The sequence below is a fragment of the Haliotis cracherodii genome, unplaced genomic scaffold (genome assembly GCF_022045235.1).
Source record: "Haliotis cracherodii isolate W230 unplaced genomic scaffold, xgHalCrac1.p SCAF_2, whole genome shotgun sequence".
NCBI lineage: Eukaryota > Metazoa > Mollusca > Gastropoda > Lepetellida > Haliotidae > Haliotis > Haliotis cracherodii.
This window is the reverse complement of record NW_027266275.1, coordinates 65,273,750-65,295,283: the sequence shown is the minus strand read 5'-3', so window position 1 is coordinate 65,295,283 and position 21,534 is coordinate 65,273,750. Positions and strand designations below refer to the sequence as shown.

General features: G+C 41.2%; 2 protein-coding genes across 2 annotated transcripts; both read right to left on the bottom strand.

Moving 5' to 3' along the window:
• Positions 1-1,189: 1,189 nt before the first annotated feature.
• On the bottom strand, positions 1,190-3,157 carry LOC139467736 (mucin-2-like). The gene has a single exon (XM_071249246.1). It carries the CDS (start codon positions 3,155-3,157, stop codon positions 1,190-1,192), a length of 1,968 nt encoding a protein of 655 aa, XP_071105347.1.
• A 3,105-nt stretch (positions 3,158-6,262) lies between these two features.
• On the bottom strand, positions 6,263-21,534 carry LOC139469433 (cadherin-related family member 1-like). The gene is made up of 13 exons (XM_071251599.1): positions 21,435-21,534; positions 20,722-20,793; positions 20,213-20,385; positions 19,851-19,901; positions 19,458-19,547; positions 17,583-17,669; positions 15,258-15,374; positions 13,307-13,426; positions 12,324-12,402; positions 11,288-11,409; positions 10,644-10,847; positions 8,741-8,905; positions 6,263-6,525 (listed from the first exon to the last, which is right to left on the bottom strand). The coding sequence occupies exons 1-13, from the start codon at positions 21,496-21,498 to the stop codon at positions 6,418-6,420; spliced, it is 1,452 nt and encodes a 483-aa protein (XP_071107700.1). The 5' UTR covers positions 21,499-21,534; the 3' UTR covers positions 6,263-6,417.

Below are 21,534 nucleotides of genomic sequence, written 5' to 3'. Positions count from 1 at the left end.
AGTGAGTTGGGTTTAACGCCGTTTTAAACAGCATTCCAGTTATATCGCGGTGTGTCAGCTAAATGTGGGAGGAAAGCCCGAAGTGGTGCAGGTCTCAGACGTTTATCACTTCGGTGAAACCCACGAGCACGGGTATGGTGCTGACAAACCTAGAAACATAATTGGGGCGAACCGGGATTTAAACCCACAATCACAGGTTTCTGGCGTGCCAAAGGGACGCAACTCTGCACAGCGACTTGCGGCGAATGGGCCACCCGTTCCCCCGCCACTACTTGTGATTGTATATAAATAGTGGATAAAGACGAGACAGAAGACAGGATGCAGAGAAACTGATCTTTATGTGCAGAATTACTTGCACAAATAGTGTTTTACCAACATATATCTTGACAAATGGGTTTGGGTAAGATAGATGTAGCTTAGGCGTAACTATACATGGACATCTAAATCAAAGTAGGAAAAAAGCGATTTAAGGGAGAAAAACTTACATAGATTTATGTGACAAATCACATACATTATGTTGAAACAGTTTCTAATTTTCAGCGTGAGCCCGTAGCAAGCACAGAGGTGAGATCCGAGTAATGGAATAGGGAGATGTGTAATATTCCTCAAGGCAATGAAGAGGGCTGCTGTTCCACGGACGAGTACTCTATAAAGAACAGTTTCCAGAACACCCGTCTCTTGCGTGGAATGAGAATTCCGTTGATAGAGTTGTCAACACACAGTAACCACTGTGCAGATGCACATATACTTGTTTCACTTGGCGAGTACACTCTGTTTTGTCGGCTAAACACAAGGTGTTGTGGAATCCTTTATTTGGTATTGGCTTGCATTTGTCACCTTAAGTTCCAGCATTAAGTAACTAGATTGTGGTCGAGGTTGTGGTTGTGGTGTAGATGTGATCAACTTGATCAAGGTTGTTCAACAGAAACCATCTCATTACAATCACATCTTTTACTCCCATACGATACTTCTCTCCGTGAAGATCTGAGGACATAGGTTGTTGTGGTTGTAGTTGGTGTGGTAGTAGATTTAGTTGTAGTTGGTATTGCATTGCTCTTGCTGTAGGTGTAGTGGTAGTGGTAGGTGTTGTTAAAGTGAGCTTTATTGTGTTTGTGGCAGGCGTTGTTTTGGTTCAAGTAGGTGTTGTAGTTTTCACACGTGATGTGGCAGTAGGCGTTGTGGCTGTAGTTTACGTAGGTGTTGTCATTGTGGTTGTACTATGTGTTGTAGATATAGGTCTTGTTGTTGTAGATGTAAGTGAAGTAGTTCCAATTGTAGGTGTTGTGGTTGTAGATGCTGTGGTTGTAGATGCAGGGATTGTGGTTGAAGTTAGTGTGGTAGTTGTAGTTGAAGGTATTATGGTTGTAGATGTTGTGGTTGTAGTTGGAGGAGTTGTGATTGAAATAAGTGTGGTAATTGGAGTTGCAGGCGTTGTGGTTGTAGATGTTGTGGTTGTAGTTGCATGATTTGTGGTTGTTGTTAGTGAAGTAGTTGTAGTTGTAGATGTTGTGGTTGTAGTTAGTGTGGTAGTTGCAGGAGTTGTGGTTATAGTTAGTGTGGTAGTTGTAGTTGCTGTTGTTGTAGTTGCAGGTACAATGGTTGTAGTTTGTGTGGTAGTTGTAGTTGCAGGTGTAGTGTTTGTAGGTTGTGTGGTAGTTGTAGTTGAAGGTGTTGTGGTTGTAGCTGTAGGTGTTTTGGATGTAGTTGCAGGAGTTGTGGTTATAGTTGCAGGTGTTGTAGTAGTTGCAGATTTAGTCGTTTTAGTTTGTGTGGAAGTTGAAGTTGCAGTTGTAGTTGCTGTTGTTGTGGTTGTTAGTGTGCTAGTTGCAGGAGTTGTGGTTGTAGTTATAGTTGTAGTTGTAGTTGCAGGTGTTGTGATTGTAGTTGCAGGAGTTGTGGTTATAGTTGCAGGTGTTGTTGTAGTTGCAGGTATAGTGGTTGTAGTTTGGGTGGAAGTTGCAGTTGCAGCTGTAATGGTTGTAGTTGCTGGTGTTGTGGTTGTAGTTAGTGTGGTAGTTATAGTTATAGGTGTTGTGGTTGTAGTTGTAGGTTTTGTGGTTGTAGTTTCAGGTGGTGTGGTTGTAGCTGTAGGTGTTGTTGTTGTAGTTGCTGGTGTTGTGGTTGTAGTTAGTGTGGTAGTTATAGTTATAGGTGTTGTGGTTGTAGTTGTAGGTTTTGTGGTTGTAGTTTCAGGTGGTGTGGTTGTAGCTGTAGGTGTTGTTGTAGTTGCAGGAGTTGTGGTTATAGTTGCAGGTAAGGTTGTAGTTGCAGATATAGTGGTTGTAGTTTGTGCGGTAGTTGTATTTACAGGTGGAGTGGTTGTAGTTTGTGTGCTAGTTGTAGTTGCAGGTGTAGTGGTTGTAGTTTGTGTGCTAGTTGTAGTTGCAGGTGTAGTGGTTGTAGTTTGTGCGGTAGTTGTAGTTGCAGGTGGTGTGGTTGTAGCTGTAGGTGTTGTTGTTGTAGTTGCAGGAGTTGTAGTTACAGGTATAGTGGTTGTAGATTGTGCGGTAGTTGTAGTTGCAGGTGGAGTGGTTGTAGTTGCTGGTGTTGTGGTTGTAGTTAGTGTGGTAGTTGTAGTTTTAGATGTTGTGGTTGTAGTTGCAGGTGGAAGGGTTGTAGTTTGTGTGGTAGTTGTAGTTGCAGGTGTTGTAGTTGTAGCTGTAGGTGTTGTGGTAGTAGTTAATGTAGTAACTGTAGTTGTAGGTGTTGTGGTTGTAGTTGCCGGTGTTGTTGTTGTAGTTGCAGGTGTTGTGGCTGTAGTTGCAGGTGTTGTGGTTGTAGTTTGTGTTATAGTTGTAGATGCAGGAGTTGTGGTTATAGTTGTGGCCGTAGAAGCACATGTTGTGTCTGTACTCGGTCTGTTGCGGAACATTGCCAGACAGGACCCAGGAGCTGCAGTCTGTCCATCTGTGGTTGTAAACAGGCGACACCTTACATCAAGACTGAACCTCCAGTCACACTTGGTTGTGAAAGCCTGGCATAGCGGGTCGACCAGACACAACTTGGCACAGTGCAAGGGACTTATAGCGAGCGGTGAGGCGTGGGCTTTAGCAGGAAGTGACTTGTCCTGGCTGATGTCAATCACAGTCTGTCCTGACGTGTTCCCAAGAAGTATGAGATGGATGAAGCTGAAGACCAGGAGACAGATGTATTGCATCTTGGGGGTCAGTTCGAGGGATCCTAACAAAGAACAGTACCTGATCTGAATCTTAGATCAACCCAATAATCAAAGACGTCACTTCAACTCACATACAGATGCATGGTATGATGCCACTTTTTTTCCAATCGGTCAAATACGTTTACTTCTTGCACAAATATGTCTTTAACCTCCACGGTTTTCTTGTGGTTGAGTTAAGCAATTCCAGTTTAAGTTCATCAACACTCACAGAACAATATTGAAAATATGCCACAAGTGGCGTCGTCGTGGTAGTCACACACTCCTTTGAAACTCCCGACTCTTTCGCGAATACGTTACGTACTGAGTACAATAGGAACAACTATTCACAAAGTCGTCTCCAGTTGCTGTATCACCGTGTACCCTCCTGCCGTCCATACATCTAGTGTGTATATTTACACATACGCTGGTACAAGTCGATGGAATGAACTAGTCATACGTTTCACGGTGATATAGAAATTCAATAAAGGCTGGAGGATTCTCTATCTCTGCACCTAATGCCTTACTTTGGACAAAACCAGTGTTCAATGTATCAAGGAAGGGATGAGCATTGATTGCCTGGCATTGCTTCTTGGAACAAAACATAGAAATGCATACACGTGGATTCAATGGCATCAGTGCGCGACAAACCTTTACAGGATACTTGTGTTAACATAAAAGATATATCTCTATTTGCAGACATGTAAATAACACTTACAGTGCTTCTCATAAGTACATGCCACTAATGCGATACAGTTTTGCGATAATATCAAGGCCCAGTCTTGATCGTACCGCGGTCGTATTGTGAACCTGTGTTGAATCTGCCTATCGCGATACTGGAACCGTGTAGTCATCGTACCATGATGGTATTGTGGTCGTGTGTTGATCGTACCTATCATGATGGAATTGTGGCCCTGTCCTGATCGCACCATTATCATAACGTGATCGTACACTTTTTTTTAAGTTTAGCTTTGATAAAATCGTGCTTGAAATTTGAATGACATGAAATGCAAAACTCAGTGTTTGCAATCAAATGATTGATTTATATGTTGTTTATTGATCATCAAAGTCAAAACTACAAGATTAATTCCTCATGGAGTTCAGTAAACTAAGAAATAGACTTAATGGTGGAAAGTTAGTGATCTGCGGCGATTTCAACATAGTGACAAAACAAGTGATGCAATTACACAGGAACTGAAACCTTTATTTTCTACACAAAATCTGATTCAACATGTCATTTATCCAACACACAAAGACAGGCATTTTTTAGACTTTGTATAATCTCTAGAGCTGATGAGATTATTTTTTTGGGTGTTTTTCGGTATGACTGTTGTCTGGCTATTTTGGTATTGTGTGCTCTACAAATCCCAACATCCATCTCGGGCGTCCAGGACTTTCGAAAGTGATGAGAAGTCATCCTTAACTTTTCAACACGCCAACACAATTAATTGCAATCAATCAATCATTCAATTATTTTATTCAGTAAAACGGCCTTAGGCCCATCTACATAAAATAGCAGCCAAGCAGGAGCGTTGAAGATTAGAAAGACAGATGCACAAATCTTCACTTCCTCTCCATCGCCAGATGCTTAACATACAGAGAAACATTGTAAACACGAAGAGGAAAAGAGGAAACATTTCACATCCCTGATAAACAATACATAAGATAACAAAACTGAGAATTTGGTCATCAGTTCAAAACAAATGCAGCCCAAGATTCAACTGTTCCATATACGGGTTGGGGATAGAATTGTTCAACCAAGCAGTAACGCAAGAAATCTAGACGTGATTGTCCATCATGTCGCTAAAGATATTGTTTTTGTGCAAAGGCTTGGCATCCACTGACAATGTGTTGGCCAACCTCATAAAATCCATTGCATAATCTACATTTTATATTTACAGTTTCATGTAAAATCCCACATTGACGGTTTCGAGTGGGAACAGAAAGCCTTCTGTTTCATTTTTCAGGACAGTCGACTTCATCCAAGCGAGGGGTAGACTAGTGGTTAAAGCGTTCGCTCTTCACCCTGAAGACACGGGTTCGATTCCACACATGCACAATGTGTGAAGCCCATTTCCGGTGTACCCCGCCGTGACATTGCTGGTATATTGGTAAAAGCGGCGTAAAACCATACTCTCACTCACTCATCCAAGCGAAGGACTCTGCGGGGTTACTGTTGTTCTCAACACGCTGCACATAAACTCGATGCAGTGTTCTGGGTCGATTTGATAAGTCACTTCGCTTGGTTGGCACTATTTTCTGTACCGTCCAGCACAGAACCAACAACAAATTCAACACTGGTTCATGTCCAACATCCTTGGCTCGTTAAAGGAAACTATGGAATGTCTTTTTCTCATCATGAGTCTTGACATGCTTCACAAGAGGATCATCAGACAAATAATCACGAAGAGCCTCCACATTAATCACGCCCTCCCATTATAATTTGTAAATATAAGCTACTGAGGGAAGATCGAGGTTGGTGGGATATATTGCCTGACATGATTCTTCGTGTGAGGGTGTCAATACCCTGAACTTCTTGTTTCGTCCAATCACCAACACCAAAGGAATACGAAAGGACGGGTACAGTATAAATATTTGAGGCTTTGACTTTATTGCAAGTGTGGCCAAGACGTCTAAGGCGCCGCGATTCGCTATGCAGAGTTGCGTCCCTTGGGCACGCCAGGAACCTATGATTATGGGTTCGAATCTCGGTTCGCCCCAATTATGTTCCTAGGTTTGTCAGCACCATACCCGTGCTCATGGTTAAACGTCTGAGACCTGCATCACTTCAGGCTTTCCTCCCACATTAAGCTGACACTCCGTGATATGCCTTGAATGCTGTAAAAAGCGGCGTTAAACTCACTCACTGAAGTCCAGACTTTCTTAAGTCTACATTCTAGAGGTTGTCCCTAACCTGCATCCATAAGTACGTATGGACCTGACCTTCCACGAGATAGTCAATAACTCCTCCCCCAAGTGAACTGACTGACTGATCCTGTCTGGTAGTCATAGCAGTATCTCAATGCTTCCTTGCATGAAGTTAGGAATACTATTTATTCACAGGAAAACCCTGTTCTATCACAGGAACACTTTAATTCATAAGAACACTTTTAGTTTACAGGAACACTTTTAATTCAAAGGAGCACCGTTAACTTCTCGTTACATTCAGACTAGTTTACGAAGGAAAGAAGGAATACATCTGTACACCCTCTCCACCCCTTCTCAACTGACAAGACATGATTTCTACCGTACGCCCCAACACGTCAGCCGACCACAGGAACGTGGTTACATTGGGACTGGGTGTTCTGCACGTCGATTGACACCGTCACCATGGCGACGTGACTCGATGATGACGTCTCTCTGGCGTACAGCTGTAACATATTGAACTGTAGTAACAACAAGTAGATCTATTGTAACACTGAACTGTAGTGACACTAACTAGTTCTACTGTAACACTGAACTGTAGTGACACCAAGTAGCTCTACTGTAACACTGAACTGTAGTAACACCAACTAGCTCTACTGTAACACTGAACTGTAGTAACACTAACTAGATCTACTGTAACACTTAACTGTAGTGACACTAACTAGATCTACTGTAACACTTAACTGTAGTAACACCAACTAGATCTACTGTAACACTGAACTGTAGTGACACTAACTAGATCTACTGTAACACTGAACTGTAGTGACACCAAGTAGCTCTACTGTAACACTGAACTGTAGTGACATCAGGTAGCTCTACAGTAACACCGAACAGTAGTGACATCAGGTAGCTCTACTGTAACACTGAACTGTAGTGACATCAGGTAGCTCTACTGTCACATACTGAACTGTAGTGACACTAACTAGTTCTACTGTAACAATGAACTTTAGTCGCACCAAGTAGCTCTTCTGTAACACTGAACTGTAGCTCTACTGTAACATACTGAACTGTAGTGACACCAAGTAGCTCAACTGTAACATACTGAACTGTAGTAACACCAGCTAGATCTACTGTAACACTTAACTGTAGTAACAACAACTAGCTCTACGGTAACACTTAACTGTAGTGACACTAACTAGATCTACTGTAACACTTAACTGTAGTAACACTAACTAGATCTACTGTAACACTTAACTGTAGTAACACCAACTAGCTCTACTGTAACACTGAACTGTAGTAACACTAACTAGATCTACTGTAACACTTAACTGTAGTGACACTAACTAGATCTACTGTAACACTTAACTGTAGTAACACCAACTAGATCTACTGTAACACTGAACTGTAGTAACACCAACTAGATCTACTGTAACACTGAACTGTAGTAACACTAACTAGATCTACTGTAACACTGAACTGTAGTAACACCAACCAGATCTACTGTAACACTTAACTGTAGTGACACTAACTAGATCTACTGTAACACTTAACTGTAGTGACACCAACTAGATCTACTGTAACACTGAACTGTAGTAACACCAACTAGATCTACTGTAACACTTAACTGTAGTAACACCAACTAGATCTACTGTAACACTTAACTGTAGTGACACTAACTAGATCTACTGTAACACTGAACTGTAGTGACAGTAACTAGATCTACTGTAACACTGAACTGTAGTAACACCAACTAGATCTACTGTAACACTTAACTGTAGTAACACCAACTAGATCTACTGTAACACTTAACTGTAGTGACACTAACTAGATCTACTGTAACACTGAACTGTAGTGACAGTAACTAGATCTACTGTAACACTGAACTGTAGTAACACCAACTAGATCTACTGTAACACTGAACTGTAGTAACACCAACTAGATCTACTGTAACATACAGATGATATTTGTCAATGGAGGAAAAGGCAAACATCACTTGACATGAAGGACATGCAGTGATTGAGTAAAGAATGATTTATCTACACTATCCGCATATTGAATCGGTAGTTAACGAAAAAAGAAATTGGTTGTAAAACCTATTGGTAGACCAGAATGTTGAAAAGAAAAGTTTTTTGGGATAAGATGTTATGCTATCAATATAAGGATAAATTGATTCGTGGATAGAGATATGAGTGTTACGGAATCAGTTTTTGAGGTGAAATCGGGTTTAACGTCGCATCCAAGATTATTGCACTTATATAGCGACGTGCATGTACGTGTGTATGTTTGTGTGGCTGCTTGTATAAAGTTCACTGAGATACCATGCCGCAGTTTAACATGAATACCCCACTCAGACACAGTATACTGACTCCGAGCCGACCGGTGTTGTTTTAGCCCCTTAATGCCAAACGCCAGACAGGGTAACAACAAGTACCATCTTTTAACGTCTTTTGGTATGACGCGGCCGGGGATCGAACCCCGGTCCTTTCGCTCTCGGGCGGACGCTCTACCACAAGACAACGGAGGAGGTGAATCAGTTTGTGAAGATAATGGTATAGAGATATTGGGATATAAGAAATGCAGAGATGATAAGAATATGGGATAGAGGATAATGCCATGTCAATACGGAAAAGGCTCAGACAGGTGATTATCATGAAATCAAGGATACGAAAATAATGAAATGATGTATGTTATAGTAGTAAATATCGCGCCTTTGTAACCCACCTCAACTGTAATTACGTCGTAGGGATATGTCCGCAGTGCGGAAGCATTGAACACATTGAGGAAAATCTGTGCCTGGGAATACGCCCTCTGGGGCGATACTTGAAACACGGTGTCGTGTTTGTTGCCAATTGACTGCAGGAAGATCTCCATGATGCCATTTGGGCCCTGTTGGTAGAGAGGAGGAAAGTGAGGAGGTACATTTGACATTTCCAGTTTGATCACGACCTGTCAGTTTCTTATGTGAGGAAACCACTAACTGACGCAAATATATAGAAACTAACGAGGCGAAACAGGGACTCGAACCCACGACCAGCGCACCCTGGCATGACGAAGACAGCAACTATGCACAACGCATTGCGACGTCTCGGTTAACTAGGTTCTACCTATGTCTTATACCAAAGGCATGCACACAAGAAAGGAAGATTGGAGCTTGGGGGAGACATGTTTCAGAATGGCAATATGGAGGAAAACCTAAAATGACAATGATCTGATTATGGGTGAGTTGAAATGGGGGTTAACGTCGCGTCCAAGATTATTGCACTTTTTTTAGAGACGTGCATGTGTATGTATGTGTGTGTTCGTGTGTGTGTTCGTGTTCGTGTGTTCGTGTGTGTGTGTGTGTGTGTGGCTGCTTTTGTGTGTACTAGTCCGGACTGATGCCGATTTTTGTGGTAACCCACTTAGATACCATGCCGCAGTTTAACATTAATACCCCACTCAGACACAGTATACTGACTCCGAGCCGACCAGTCCTTAATGCCCAGCGCCAGACAGGGTAACAACAAGTACCATCTTTTAACGTCTTTTGGCATGACACGGCCAGAGATCGAACCCCGACCCGGACCTTCCGTTCTCCGGGCGGGCGCTCTACCATTAGACCACAGATTACGATAAGAACGGCATTTGGTGGTACATTTGCCGAACCTTGCAGCCGATCTCTTTCAGTACAGATTTTTAAGGAACTTTGCAATCCAATGTCCAAATGAGTGAGTATGGTTTTACGCCGCTTTTAGCAATATTCCAGCAATATCACGGCGGGGGACACCAGAAATGGGCTTCACACATTGTACCCATGTCGGGAATCGAACCCGGGTCTTCGGCGTGACGAGCGAACGCTTTAACCTCTAGGCTACCCGACCGCCTCGTGTCCAAATGAAGAATGTCCTAAGGATTTAGAGTCAAGCCTAAACTGCGTGGTACTCATGCGCGTTTTGAGGGATTTCTCCCACAGTTATCATACATGCCTCTTATGGTGCCCTCATTTGTCATAAATGCCAGGTTTTGATCAAACAATGCAGTGGTCCTGTTACTAACATATGTGGTTATGTTATCTGAGCATTGTCATTGTCAACTTTTCATGTAGAGCAGCCATATTTTGAATGACAACAAGCTTGTACAGAATGGGCGAATTCCAATTCTGTTTTCTCTATCCAGTTTGTGCATTCTACCAATGACAACATCACGCACTAATTCAACTTTAAAAATCGGTAGTAAGTTTATATAATGCTCGGGTAATGTTTCCAGACACCTCAAGTCGATCGCAAATTGCATGTCTCCACTTGACCAGTAGTGTCTCAAAAGCTATATCTTTAAACTAATATCTGTGTATTTTAATGTATTGGAAGCGGCCCGGCACAGTTAGTACCCTTTGGGACACTACTAAAAAAGTTAAGATAAGAAGGTCTCTTAAATAACATACTGTGACAGGGCAATTTTTTCACAAAAGTATGTTAATCTACGTGACTTACGATAGTGATATTGCTACGATCGCTTTATCTAACGGTGACCAGAAAATACAGCCTTTTTTTGAAAGAGCAAACAACGGCTCCCCAATAATCTATCTTTCAGTGGAATCACCGTCTAATAAAACCCCTCTAATTAAAGAAAATAGTTGCTACCTTACCCTATCGTCGTCCACAACTGTGAGAAACTGGGGTTGTGCAAAGACAACCGGCGCACCTTCGGGGACATCCCTCGCCGTGTACGCCTTTACCTTCCCTGCACTGAACGTAGGGTGGTTGTCGTTGACGTCAGTGATAAACACCATCACCATCACCCATGAAGACGACAATCCATACTGTAGCCGGTCACCACTGTCCTCTGTAGCCTGTATCAGGTGGCCGAAACACGCACTATTACGTTGAAGACGAAATTATGTATCGGTGCTTTTACTTACAATCTATCTTGGAAAAGTATCATATTATATTATTTTTTGCAGAAATGACGTTTGTAACATTTCAATCATGGATAAGACGCTGATTCAGTGACGGCTAGGATTTTATCGAAAAAAAAGTCCTAGATATTTCTTGCTAAAAATAATTATGCTTCAGACTGTTGAAAAAATAGAAATTGTCTGCCACAAAAATTACAAGGTGCAAGGTGTTCATCTTAAAAAGATATTCAGGCCCATAGTTTTAATTAAAAAAATATCTGGTTTGAAGCTGTAGCTGGAAAAATGTCTAATCTCTGGACAATGTCTAATTTCTAGACAAAATCCAAGGCTACCCCCTCATCCTAATGAAAGAAGCGATTGAAGGTTTCTCTTACCGTGACGTTCAGCATGCAGACGCCATTGTTGTCTTTAAATAAGACGTCCTCTCTATCAGGACTTGATGTGAGAGTTATCTCCCCTGTACTGGAGTCAATTTTGAAGATACTGGTACAAGGGCCTGGAAAAGATAATCATGGGTTATCACGTAACATTAGAATTTGCCGTATCTAGGAATATAGTGACACGTCTGTAAGAGTATGTGTCAGTATTGTAATGACGTTTCAACACATTCGTGACAATAAATTAAGCCTACGGGATCCCGGAACCTCGGTACATACAAGGCAAATTGATGAACTAATCTTTTATCTGACGCTTGAACGTGTTGTTTTTCAGATAAAGGTAACTAAGAATAACTTTATCACAGAACTACCACAGCGGGGTCCAAAATAACGTGTTATCTACTGGCATATAACCCGTAGTTTATCTTCAAGTATTATACATTGGTTGTGTAATGATTTGGGGTTTAACCTCGCAAAGGGCAAATCGTGCTACTAGATTAACATGCACGATCCTGGCCTGGCATTGACTACTGTTGACTATTATAACGTTTAGAAGGGTGAACTGTGTTGAAGTTGTAACGGCACCTCAGTAGCCAGATACGCCTTTATATAACCCACATTAGTATGTAATAACCCATTTGATTCTGATGTAACAAATGGTTGTTACTGTGTTACATTCTTATAAAAATGAGGGTGCACGGGTGGCCCAGACTCGCTGTGCAGAGTTGCGTCCCCTGGGCACGCCAGAAACCTATGATTGTGGGTTCGAATCCCGGTTCGCCCCGATTATGTTTCTAGGTTGTTCAGCAGCAGACCCGTGCACATGGGTTTCACCGAAGTGGTAAACGTCTGAGACCTGCATCACTTCGGGCTTTCCTTCCACATTAAGCTGACACACCGTGACTGGAACACTGTTAAAACCGGCGTTAAACCCAACTCACTCACTCACTCACTCACTCGTATAAAAATAGCAGAGATAATAAATGCACGTTGACTGTACATTTTGTGAGTAATGTTGTTGACTGAAACTCGCCTGTGTCTAAGCCCAGGACCACCTTGTTTTGCAATGTAGTGTCGCCATCTTCTGTCCTCACTGTCACAACAGCGCTACCCTGGTATATGCAATTGGAACATCGACGTTGTTAAAGTTAAAACCATATGTACTTAGAAAATAGGTGATGGCTAGGCCTATAGTCTAAGGTTCAGCGAGTCTCGTCTCTCAGCAGTAGATTATGTGAGAATAGATATTTCTTATTGCTGTAACCGAACTGTTAGCCTGTGTCAAGTGAGGGCTGGTGTGTGGGTAATGCGTTTGTCAGTCGCACCGAGGACAAGGGTTCAATCTTTACATGGGTACAATGAGGCCAATTCGAAATTTCTCCACCATGATTGCTGCGATATTAATCACTCGTTTAATGTCATGCCATTAAATCTTGGGAAGGTTTACCGTTGCACAGTCGAGTTACGAAAACCCAAAGGGATGCGTTTGTAAGATATTTACCATTCCGCGGCACCACAAAACATGAGTATATGTGCTGACAGACTGACGCTCATAATCGGATCGAATTTAGGATTCATACCCATGATCAGCAGATTCTACTAAGACGAAATTGGATGTAATTAAACTAATCGACTAAGTGTCCCGTCATAACACAGTAGAACCACGCTATGGGTGTTCAAAAATAGAAATAACGCTAATCATACATTAACACAATGGTGTGATGAAAGTTGCTGGTGTTTTTTTGGTATATTTTCACATTTTCAACCATCCTCTAATATGAGCTCCGGAATTCCACAACGAGAATTAACCTCCGTAAACAAACATTAAGAAAGTATTGATCCGATGATGGAGTAAATTACACCCAGAAGGATTTTAGTGGGAAGAAACTAAAGACTGTATTCTTTGAATACTCCTGACTTTGTCCCGACATGCTACAAATAAAGAAACAACTCTTTCTTGACTTCCTCCCTGATATACGACGGCTGTACACAAACATTGGCTCGAAACATATTTACCGCAAGAGCGTTCTCTGAGATACGGACGGTGTATGAGGGTCGTTCAAACACAGGGGGAGTGTCCTGAGCATCTGTCACAGAAACGTCAAACGTTGACGTCGACGTTAGACCGCCACCATCCTGTAAACGTCAGTAGTAAAAAAAATAGTCCAAGTGACGTGGAAGGTCGCTTTGAGCTGTACAGTGTCCATTGGCAATGTGTTGATGAGTTGATGTGATGGACAGTTCACTTATATTACGGCGTGTTATAGTGTGGATTGGAGAGTTAAACGTACACTGACACTGCAACATGAAAGGGACACAACTCTGCACAGTTTTATCTCACGGGGCCACCCGTTCCCCTTTCGTAATCACTTATAGGGACCCATGTGTACCTTGTGAAACTAGGACAGCAATGGATGTCTTTGAATACCATGACTATGGTGTGGTGTTATATAAATGAAACAAGTTTAATTAAAACATTGTTTATTCTAATGACATATCAGACTTTCAACAAACCCAAACATGCATATTTCTACTGTTTTTCTCCATTGATAGCGTGCTGTGAGTCATGCAACATTAAGCCTTACAATGATAGAGGATGACGACTGGCCAGCAGGGTGGGAAGATTGCATACAGGTCAGAGAAATATCAGAAAGAGATAATATGTCCCTACCCTAAACATGTCATTTGATGTGTGTGTTGTGTAACAACCTATATTTACCTATATGTTGAAAGGCGACATGCTGTGATTTATTTGTAGATTTATTACACAACGGGCTGGAAAAAGTGTGCTTGCCAGTCAGTGTTTTTGAACAAATGCGTCTCAACATAAGAAATTACGAAGTTAGTTGCATATGTTTTTATAAAGCTCATTTCTTAAAGAAATCGGGTAAAGTCATGTTTGCAAACATATGATGACATCATAACGTCAGGGTGATTCATAAGTACATGCATATTGTTTCTCTTTATTTCGTTTTCTTATCTTGTGAAACGAATCGGAACACAATAAAAGCATTGGTGTTTTTGAGCTGATGGCTACACTTCAAAACACTCCTGATCTAATTTGCTTAGAAGATGGTGTCAGCTTTTTGATGCTACATACATTTATGGCTCATAGCATCCACTATTACAATTTATTTGTTTTATTTTTGTTTTGTTTGTTGTTTAACGCCGCACTCAGCAATATTCAAGCTATGTGACGACGGTCTCTAAATAATCGAGTCTGGACCAGACAATCCAGTGATTGACATCATGAGCATCGATCCACGCAATTGGGATAGGTACATGCATCAACCAAGTCAGCGAGCCTGACCACCCGATCCCGTTAGTGGCCTATTGCGAAAAGCAAAGTCACCATTTACGGCAATCATGGGTTGCTGTAGACCTATTCTACCCCGGATCTTAACGGGTGTATTACTGCTTAAAAACATGGACAGTTGTTTTTGTTAGCTACCTCATACACGTTTCTTTATTTCTGCTACGTCTTGAGTAAAGTAGTGGGTGAATAAATTTTATATTCCGTCGCAGTTAGCAGTATGCCAGCAATATCACGACAGATTGTATGTAATCGAGCCGGTGGCAGACAATCCAGTGATTGACAGCATGAGCAACTCTGTCGTTTTGTTTGTTTGTTTGTATTTTAACGCCGTATTTTAACGCCGTACTCAACAATATTCCAGCTATGTGACTGCGGTCTGTAAATAATCGAGTATGAACCAGACAACCCAGTGAGCATTGATGAACGCAATTGGGATACGATGACATGCATGAACCAAGTCAGCGAGTCTGACCACCCGATCACCCGATCCCGTTAGTCGCCTCTTACGACAAGCATAGTCGCCTGTCGGGGTACGGAGACACACACTGCAACCTGTTCTACTTGGAGTCAGCTCCTACGGTATGCATGTGCTACTAGCGGTAATAGTGTGACCAAGAACCCTCACGGGTAGAAACGTAATGAGTCGGCTACCGTTGCAGTAATGTTACAGCTGTAGGAAGTCCGCTGTTCAAAGTCCAGTTTGACACCAAGCTTTATCTCCCCTGTAGCGGCTGCAATCCTGAAGGGCGTGGTCGTTCCGTCGGACAGCTGGTAACAGAAGTATAATACAGCAAACCTATTGTCTCAACTATAAATTAACAGGAACATTAATCAAACAAATAGTGAAGTATTTTTTCCATATAAAAGTAAATAGAATTACCATTGCATCGGCAATATTTCACCAGTATAGCAGTTATATATAGAAGCTAGGTACAGCCAGGTACAAGAAATTACGGATTGTTGTCTCGTGCGAATTAATGGTGTGTCCCGAGCCTATATTCTCCTTAAACCTGACCGAATTTTCGATTCATTTTGTAATTGTTTTCGTTTTCGTTTTATTTCAAAATGAAAAGGAAAGCTGTATATATCAATATATTGATAAATGTATATATCTAGTGTGCAATGGGCTGTATAGCGAAAAGAACGACCACTCTTCTAACCGCGTACTGAATAAACTACTTGCCAACACATATTTTAACGCATATTGGGCGAACCAAACCTCAAATATTCTTTCTTTTTCATATATATTAACCTTTGACCATGTCATAACTTGCTACACAATTTAAATTAGAAATTTTGAAATAGCTTGAATAAATCTTTTTAGAAAAAATGTATTGTGTCCATAAGATCTCAATCCATACTCCAGAATGATTTATATATTCGATGAAAAAAAGAAAATGTTTGAGTTATGTGCTTCTTAAAGAAGATAGGTAAAAACATGAGAGAGAGCAACGTATGTCTTGAAGCAACCTAAACAGTTATTACTACCCTAACGATCAATACAACTGGTTCTGATTGCCTTATGATGACAGAGGCATACATTGTTGCACAGTGCACAGGTGTTCAGCAAGCACAATGACACATGCAGTGATATATATGTGCTCCCCGAGGTCTGGATCTTCTAGAGCTTATCAGAAAAGCCCAGCAGTATGATAAGAACAGATGATACTGGCAAGAAACTGGTTCATACTATGACAATGCGATAAGGTCTCACAGCAACACTAAGCGCATCCTTCTTCTGAGATATTAGGGTTAAATCTTGAGTTGTGTACACACGTACCCAGCACAGGGTATCTCTTCCCACAGAATAGCAGGAAAACTTGTGCATGTATGACATGTGTCCGTGTTGACAAATACGACACTGATCTACGGGGAGTACCATGCTTCATGTGCATCTCTGGCCATTCCTGGTAGTTTTTCTTGCACTGGGTCACAATATCTAGTTGATTTAAAGGCACTATTTGTTCACTGTCTTGTGCCCATTTCAAGAGACTGTCTAGACAGTAACATCACGTGTGAAACTGATAGATTGTTTCTCTCGAATGTGGAGAAACATAATGTTCAGCTGAATTGGTTTACATAACAGATATTGTTATCTGACAAAGAGGGGTTTGAAATAAACATTTGCACCTGGTCTACTAACAGTTTAAGGTGATGAATAAATGAATAAAAAAATGAATGAATGTAAGAATGAATAAATGAATGTATGACATTGAAGGAAATACATACACTCCCAAATACATATACTATATAAATATATAAATAAATAAAAGAATGACATTGATGGAAATACATACACTCCCCAAGAGTATATTCTATGAAATGACGAGTAGTGCATATACTTGTACTGAGTACGTTATCACACCCCACAGTATACCCTATGAAAAGACGAGTAGTGCATATACTTGTACTGAGTACGTTATCACACCCCACAATATACCCTATGAAATGACGAGTAGTGCATATACTTGTAGTGAGTACGTCATCACTCTCCCAGAATATACCCTATGAAATGACGAGTAGTGCATATACTTGTAGTGAGTACGTCATCGCCCCACAGAGTGTACTCTATGAAATGACGAGTAGTGCATATCCTTGTACTGAGTACGTTATCACACCCCACAGTATACCCTATGAAATGACGAGTAGTGCATATACTTGTACTGAGTACGTTATCACACCCCACAATATACCCTATGAAATGACGAGTAAGTAGTGCATATACTTGTAGTGAGTACGTCATCACTCTCCCAGAATATACCCTATGAAATGACGAGTAGTGCATATACTTGTAGTGAGTACGTCATCACCCCACAGAGTACCCTATGAAATGACGAGTAGTGCATATACTTGTAGTGAGTACGTCATCACCCCACAGAGTGTACCCTATGAAATGACGAGTAGTGCATATACTTGTACTGAGTACGTTATCACACACCACAGTATACCCTACGAAATGACGAGTAGTGCATATACTTGTAGTGAGTACGTTATCACTCCCCCAGGACCAGTGTCAGCGTCTGTGGCATTCACTTGGTAGATGGCCGTACCCACAGCAGTTGTCTGAAATATTGGAGAAGTTATTCAGAGCTGATCCTAACCCCAAGAATCATATGATGGTGAAACAAAATATGTATTCATGCAGTAGTGTTTAGAGAGAGAGACATTATTCAGACCCGGGACAGATACATGCCCAGTCCCACACCTCGCATGACATGTTATACAAGTACAGTAAACTACGTTTATAACGAACGCGCTTAAAACAAACTGACCGATAAAATGAACTTATTTTTTAGTCCTTGTCACTTGCTTATAACGAACTACGGTTATTACAAACTAAAATTAATGGCCCCTTTGAGTTCGTTATAACCGTAGTTTACCGATGTGATTATTGTACATAAATAAGTAAATAGCATCGAACGGATAAAACAGTTCTTGAGCATTTAACAATGCCAAAAACGCGAATTCATAGTTTGGAAATATGTTTATTCAAATCATTTGAATGGGATTACAGAAGGTTAAATGTGAAGCCACTAACACCGTGAGAATGAAACATTATATATGTAACAGTCTGGGTTAAATAGTCTAAACTATATGAATAAACATGTTCCATGACTTTGTTGATAGTGCGTCATCGTGTCATCGTGAGTGAATAGTACCTTAAGAATTCAGTAATGGTGCACGACCTAAGACTAATTCGGACCTGACCCATAGAAACAAGTGGTTGATAGCGTGAGCACACAAACAACAGCTTACGTGTGGTTACCCTTTTAAAATACCAAGGCCGCCTTCAACGTGTGCAGAGCGTCTGCCCAGAGCGCGGAAGCTCGCAGGTTCGATCTTATTGTCGCGTCATATCAAAATACATTGGAAGATTATACTTGTAGTTACCCTGCCGGGCACTCGGCATAAAGGGGATAAAACAAGTACTGGGGTAAGTTTACTATATCTGAGTGGGGTATCTGTGTTGAACTGCGGCCAGGTACATCAGTGGACTAGAACTATGCCGGAATCGTACAAGCAGCCATACACACACGTGCTTGAACGTACGTAAAAATGAAAGTGAAATAATCTAAGGCTTGAACGCAACGTTAAACCCAATTTCTTTTCACCACCCTATCCTCTATGGTAATGTTAGTCTGGCCACACGATCCCCATCCCGGTGTGATTGACATATATATTAGAGACACTGGTACAGCTATGAGTGACACTGGTACAGATATGAGGGACACTGGTACAGATATGAGGGACATTGGTGCAGATATGAGAGACACTGGTACAGATATGGGAGTACTGGTACATATATTAGAGACACTGGTACAGCTATGAGTGACACTGGTACAGATATGAGGGACATTGGTACAGATATGAGAGACACTGGTACAGATATGAGAGACACTGGTACAGATATGAGAGACACTGGTACAGATATGAGAGACACTGGTACAGATATTGGAGACACTGGTACAGATATGGGAGTCACTGGTACAGATATGAGAGACACTGGTACAGATATGGGAGTACTGGTACATATATGAGAGACACTGGTACAAATATGAGAGACACTGGTACAGATATGAGAGACACTGGTACAGATATGGGAGACACTGGTACAGATATGGGAGACACTGGTACAGATATGAGAGTCACAGGTACAGATATGAGAGACACTGGTACAAATATGAGAGACACTGGTACAAATATGAGAGACACTGGTACAGATATGAGAGACACTGGTACAGATATGAGCGACACCGGTACAGATATGGTACAGATGGTACAGATACATCATAGCGTCGATAAGATGCAGTGGAGATGGTGATCTTTAGTTATCATATTATATACACTAACCTCTGAAAGTGTGATTTTATGTGGTAGATTGATGAAGTGTGGAGTTTCGTCGTTGGTATCCGTAATAATTAAATTAAACTGCACTGGAATCTGAAATTATAAGAACAATAACATTACTATGGCAAAACTGAATAATAACTTGACCGAGCTACGTTAAATTCGTGCAGTCATATCCCACCAAAACAAACACCAGGATACATTCCTGAACAAAATACACGCAGATACGACCAATTCAGAAAACTCATTCTTTGACCTGACGTAACATGCACTCATGACTTACTTTCGTGGTGCCTGACTAGATTCAGCCCCCGAATTTACAGCTTTTAAAATTATTACAAAAACTGTTTACAATCTTCTTGAATAATTGTTTCATTATAATATTATTAGCAGTACCTTGTAGACACCGTCCGTAACCTCAAACGTCAAGTGTCGTGTTCTGGAATGCTGAAGAAAAATGCGCGTGTAATCATTCCGTTTTTGTTTATTGAGGTCATCACGGTAAATAGTCATACGTTACAGGCATTCAGTCATGTTTAGGAATACATATCATCGCCTTATAATCAGGTCTAAACCAACACTATACTTCATAGGCCGTGGTAAACACAACTGCCTGCTCTTTTAACTTTTAATGTGTATATATTATTATATAATATTCATGATATATAATATGAATCAAGGTCTTAACTACTCGCAACAACACAGTATTTAAAAAAAGTTGTGTCGTTATTTTAAAATATGTTTGCAGTATTATTTACAAAATCCCTGTCCAGATGTGTTTTGAGGACGACATCAACAGTCCATTCGTTATTACTCTTCTTGGCTACGTGGTCCAGCTTGACCAGGTCCCCCGTCGCCTTATCCCCAACTGTGAACACCAAGTCTGAGGGACCATCACTGTCAGCGGCCGTCAGGGTTAGCAGCACCGACCCTAGTAAGTAGGAACATTGGAACAGAGACCACCTTCAGGCTCCCTCTGACAACTCAATAGTATAGACAACACAGATACTGCCTTAAGACAGGCTTTGGGCAACGATTGTTTTGTGATTAGAGTACTAGGTTGTATTTGATGCTCATGACCAGCTATAGATTTAATATAGGCTTCGCACCGGGCAGTGGATACATGGATATTTTCGTAAACAATAGAACAGTTATATACAAGAGTATATAAGGATACCCAAGTCCTCTTAAGATTGATAATAAATTGATACTAAATGTCAATAAATGGATCGTGGCAGGTTATTTGTGTGAGCTTTATATAACCTACCCATTGGGGTATTTTCCGGCTTGATTAGAACGTTACTTCCTGTTCTGAACAATGGTGGGTTATTGCAACCAACTGAAAGTAATGCACAAAATAAAATGCAGTATGTATATACCACCAATGAATGCATGCATGCATGCATGCGTGCGTGCGTGCGTGCGTGCGTGCGTGCGTGCGTGCGTGCGTGCGTGCGTGTGTGTGTATGTAATACGACCCATAAGCTGTAAACATGCAGGCTCGGTGACCTTGTTGATAGCGTGCCCTCGTACCCCGACGGCGTAGATCGTTTCGCATAACATCGATCACTGGACTGTCTGGTTTTCCCCATGTGTGAAGTCCATTTCTGAAGTCTCACGCCCTGATATTGCTGGAATGTTGCTAAAAGTGGCGTGAAACCATACTCTCTCACTAACTCACTAAAGACCGCTATCGTATAGCTGTAATATTGCTTAGTGCGGCTACAAAACAACAAACAAACTAAGCATGCATGCAAATACTGCATTGGAATTGATGACTAGAGGGAGAATATTCGCTGGTATGTGTACCAAACCTGTATATCGAAAAACATATACTTGCATGTGTGCGAGTTGTCGACTCTAATAAGACTGTGAATACAATTTATATTCTCTCATACATATGAAATATACATAAATAAACGTTTATCATAAGAATCATTAATCTTTACCGCCTAAGTCAACACAAGTATACCAACTTACCTCTGTCGAACAATCCGTTAATGACTAGAATAACGAAAACAACAATATGGAATACGGCAGGCATAGTTTCACACTACTGCCAAGACATGAATGTGGGTCA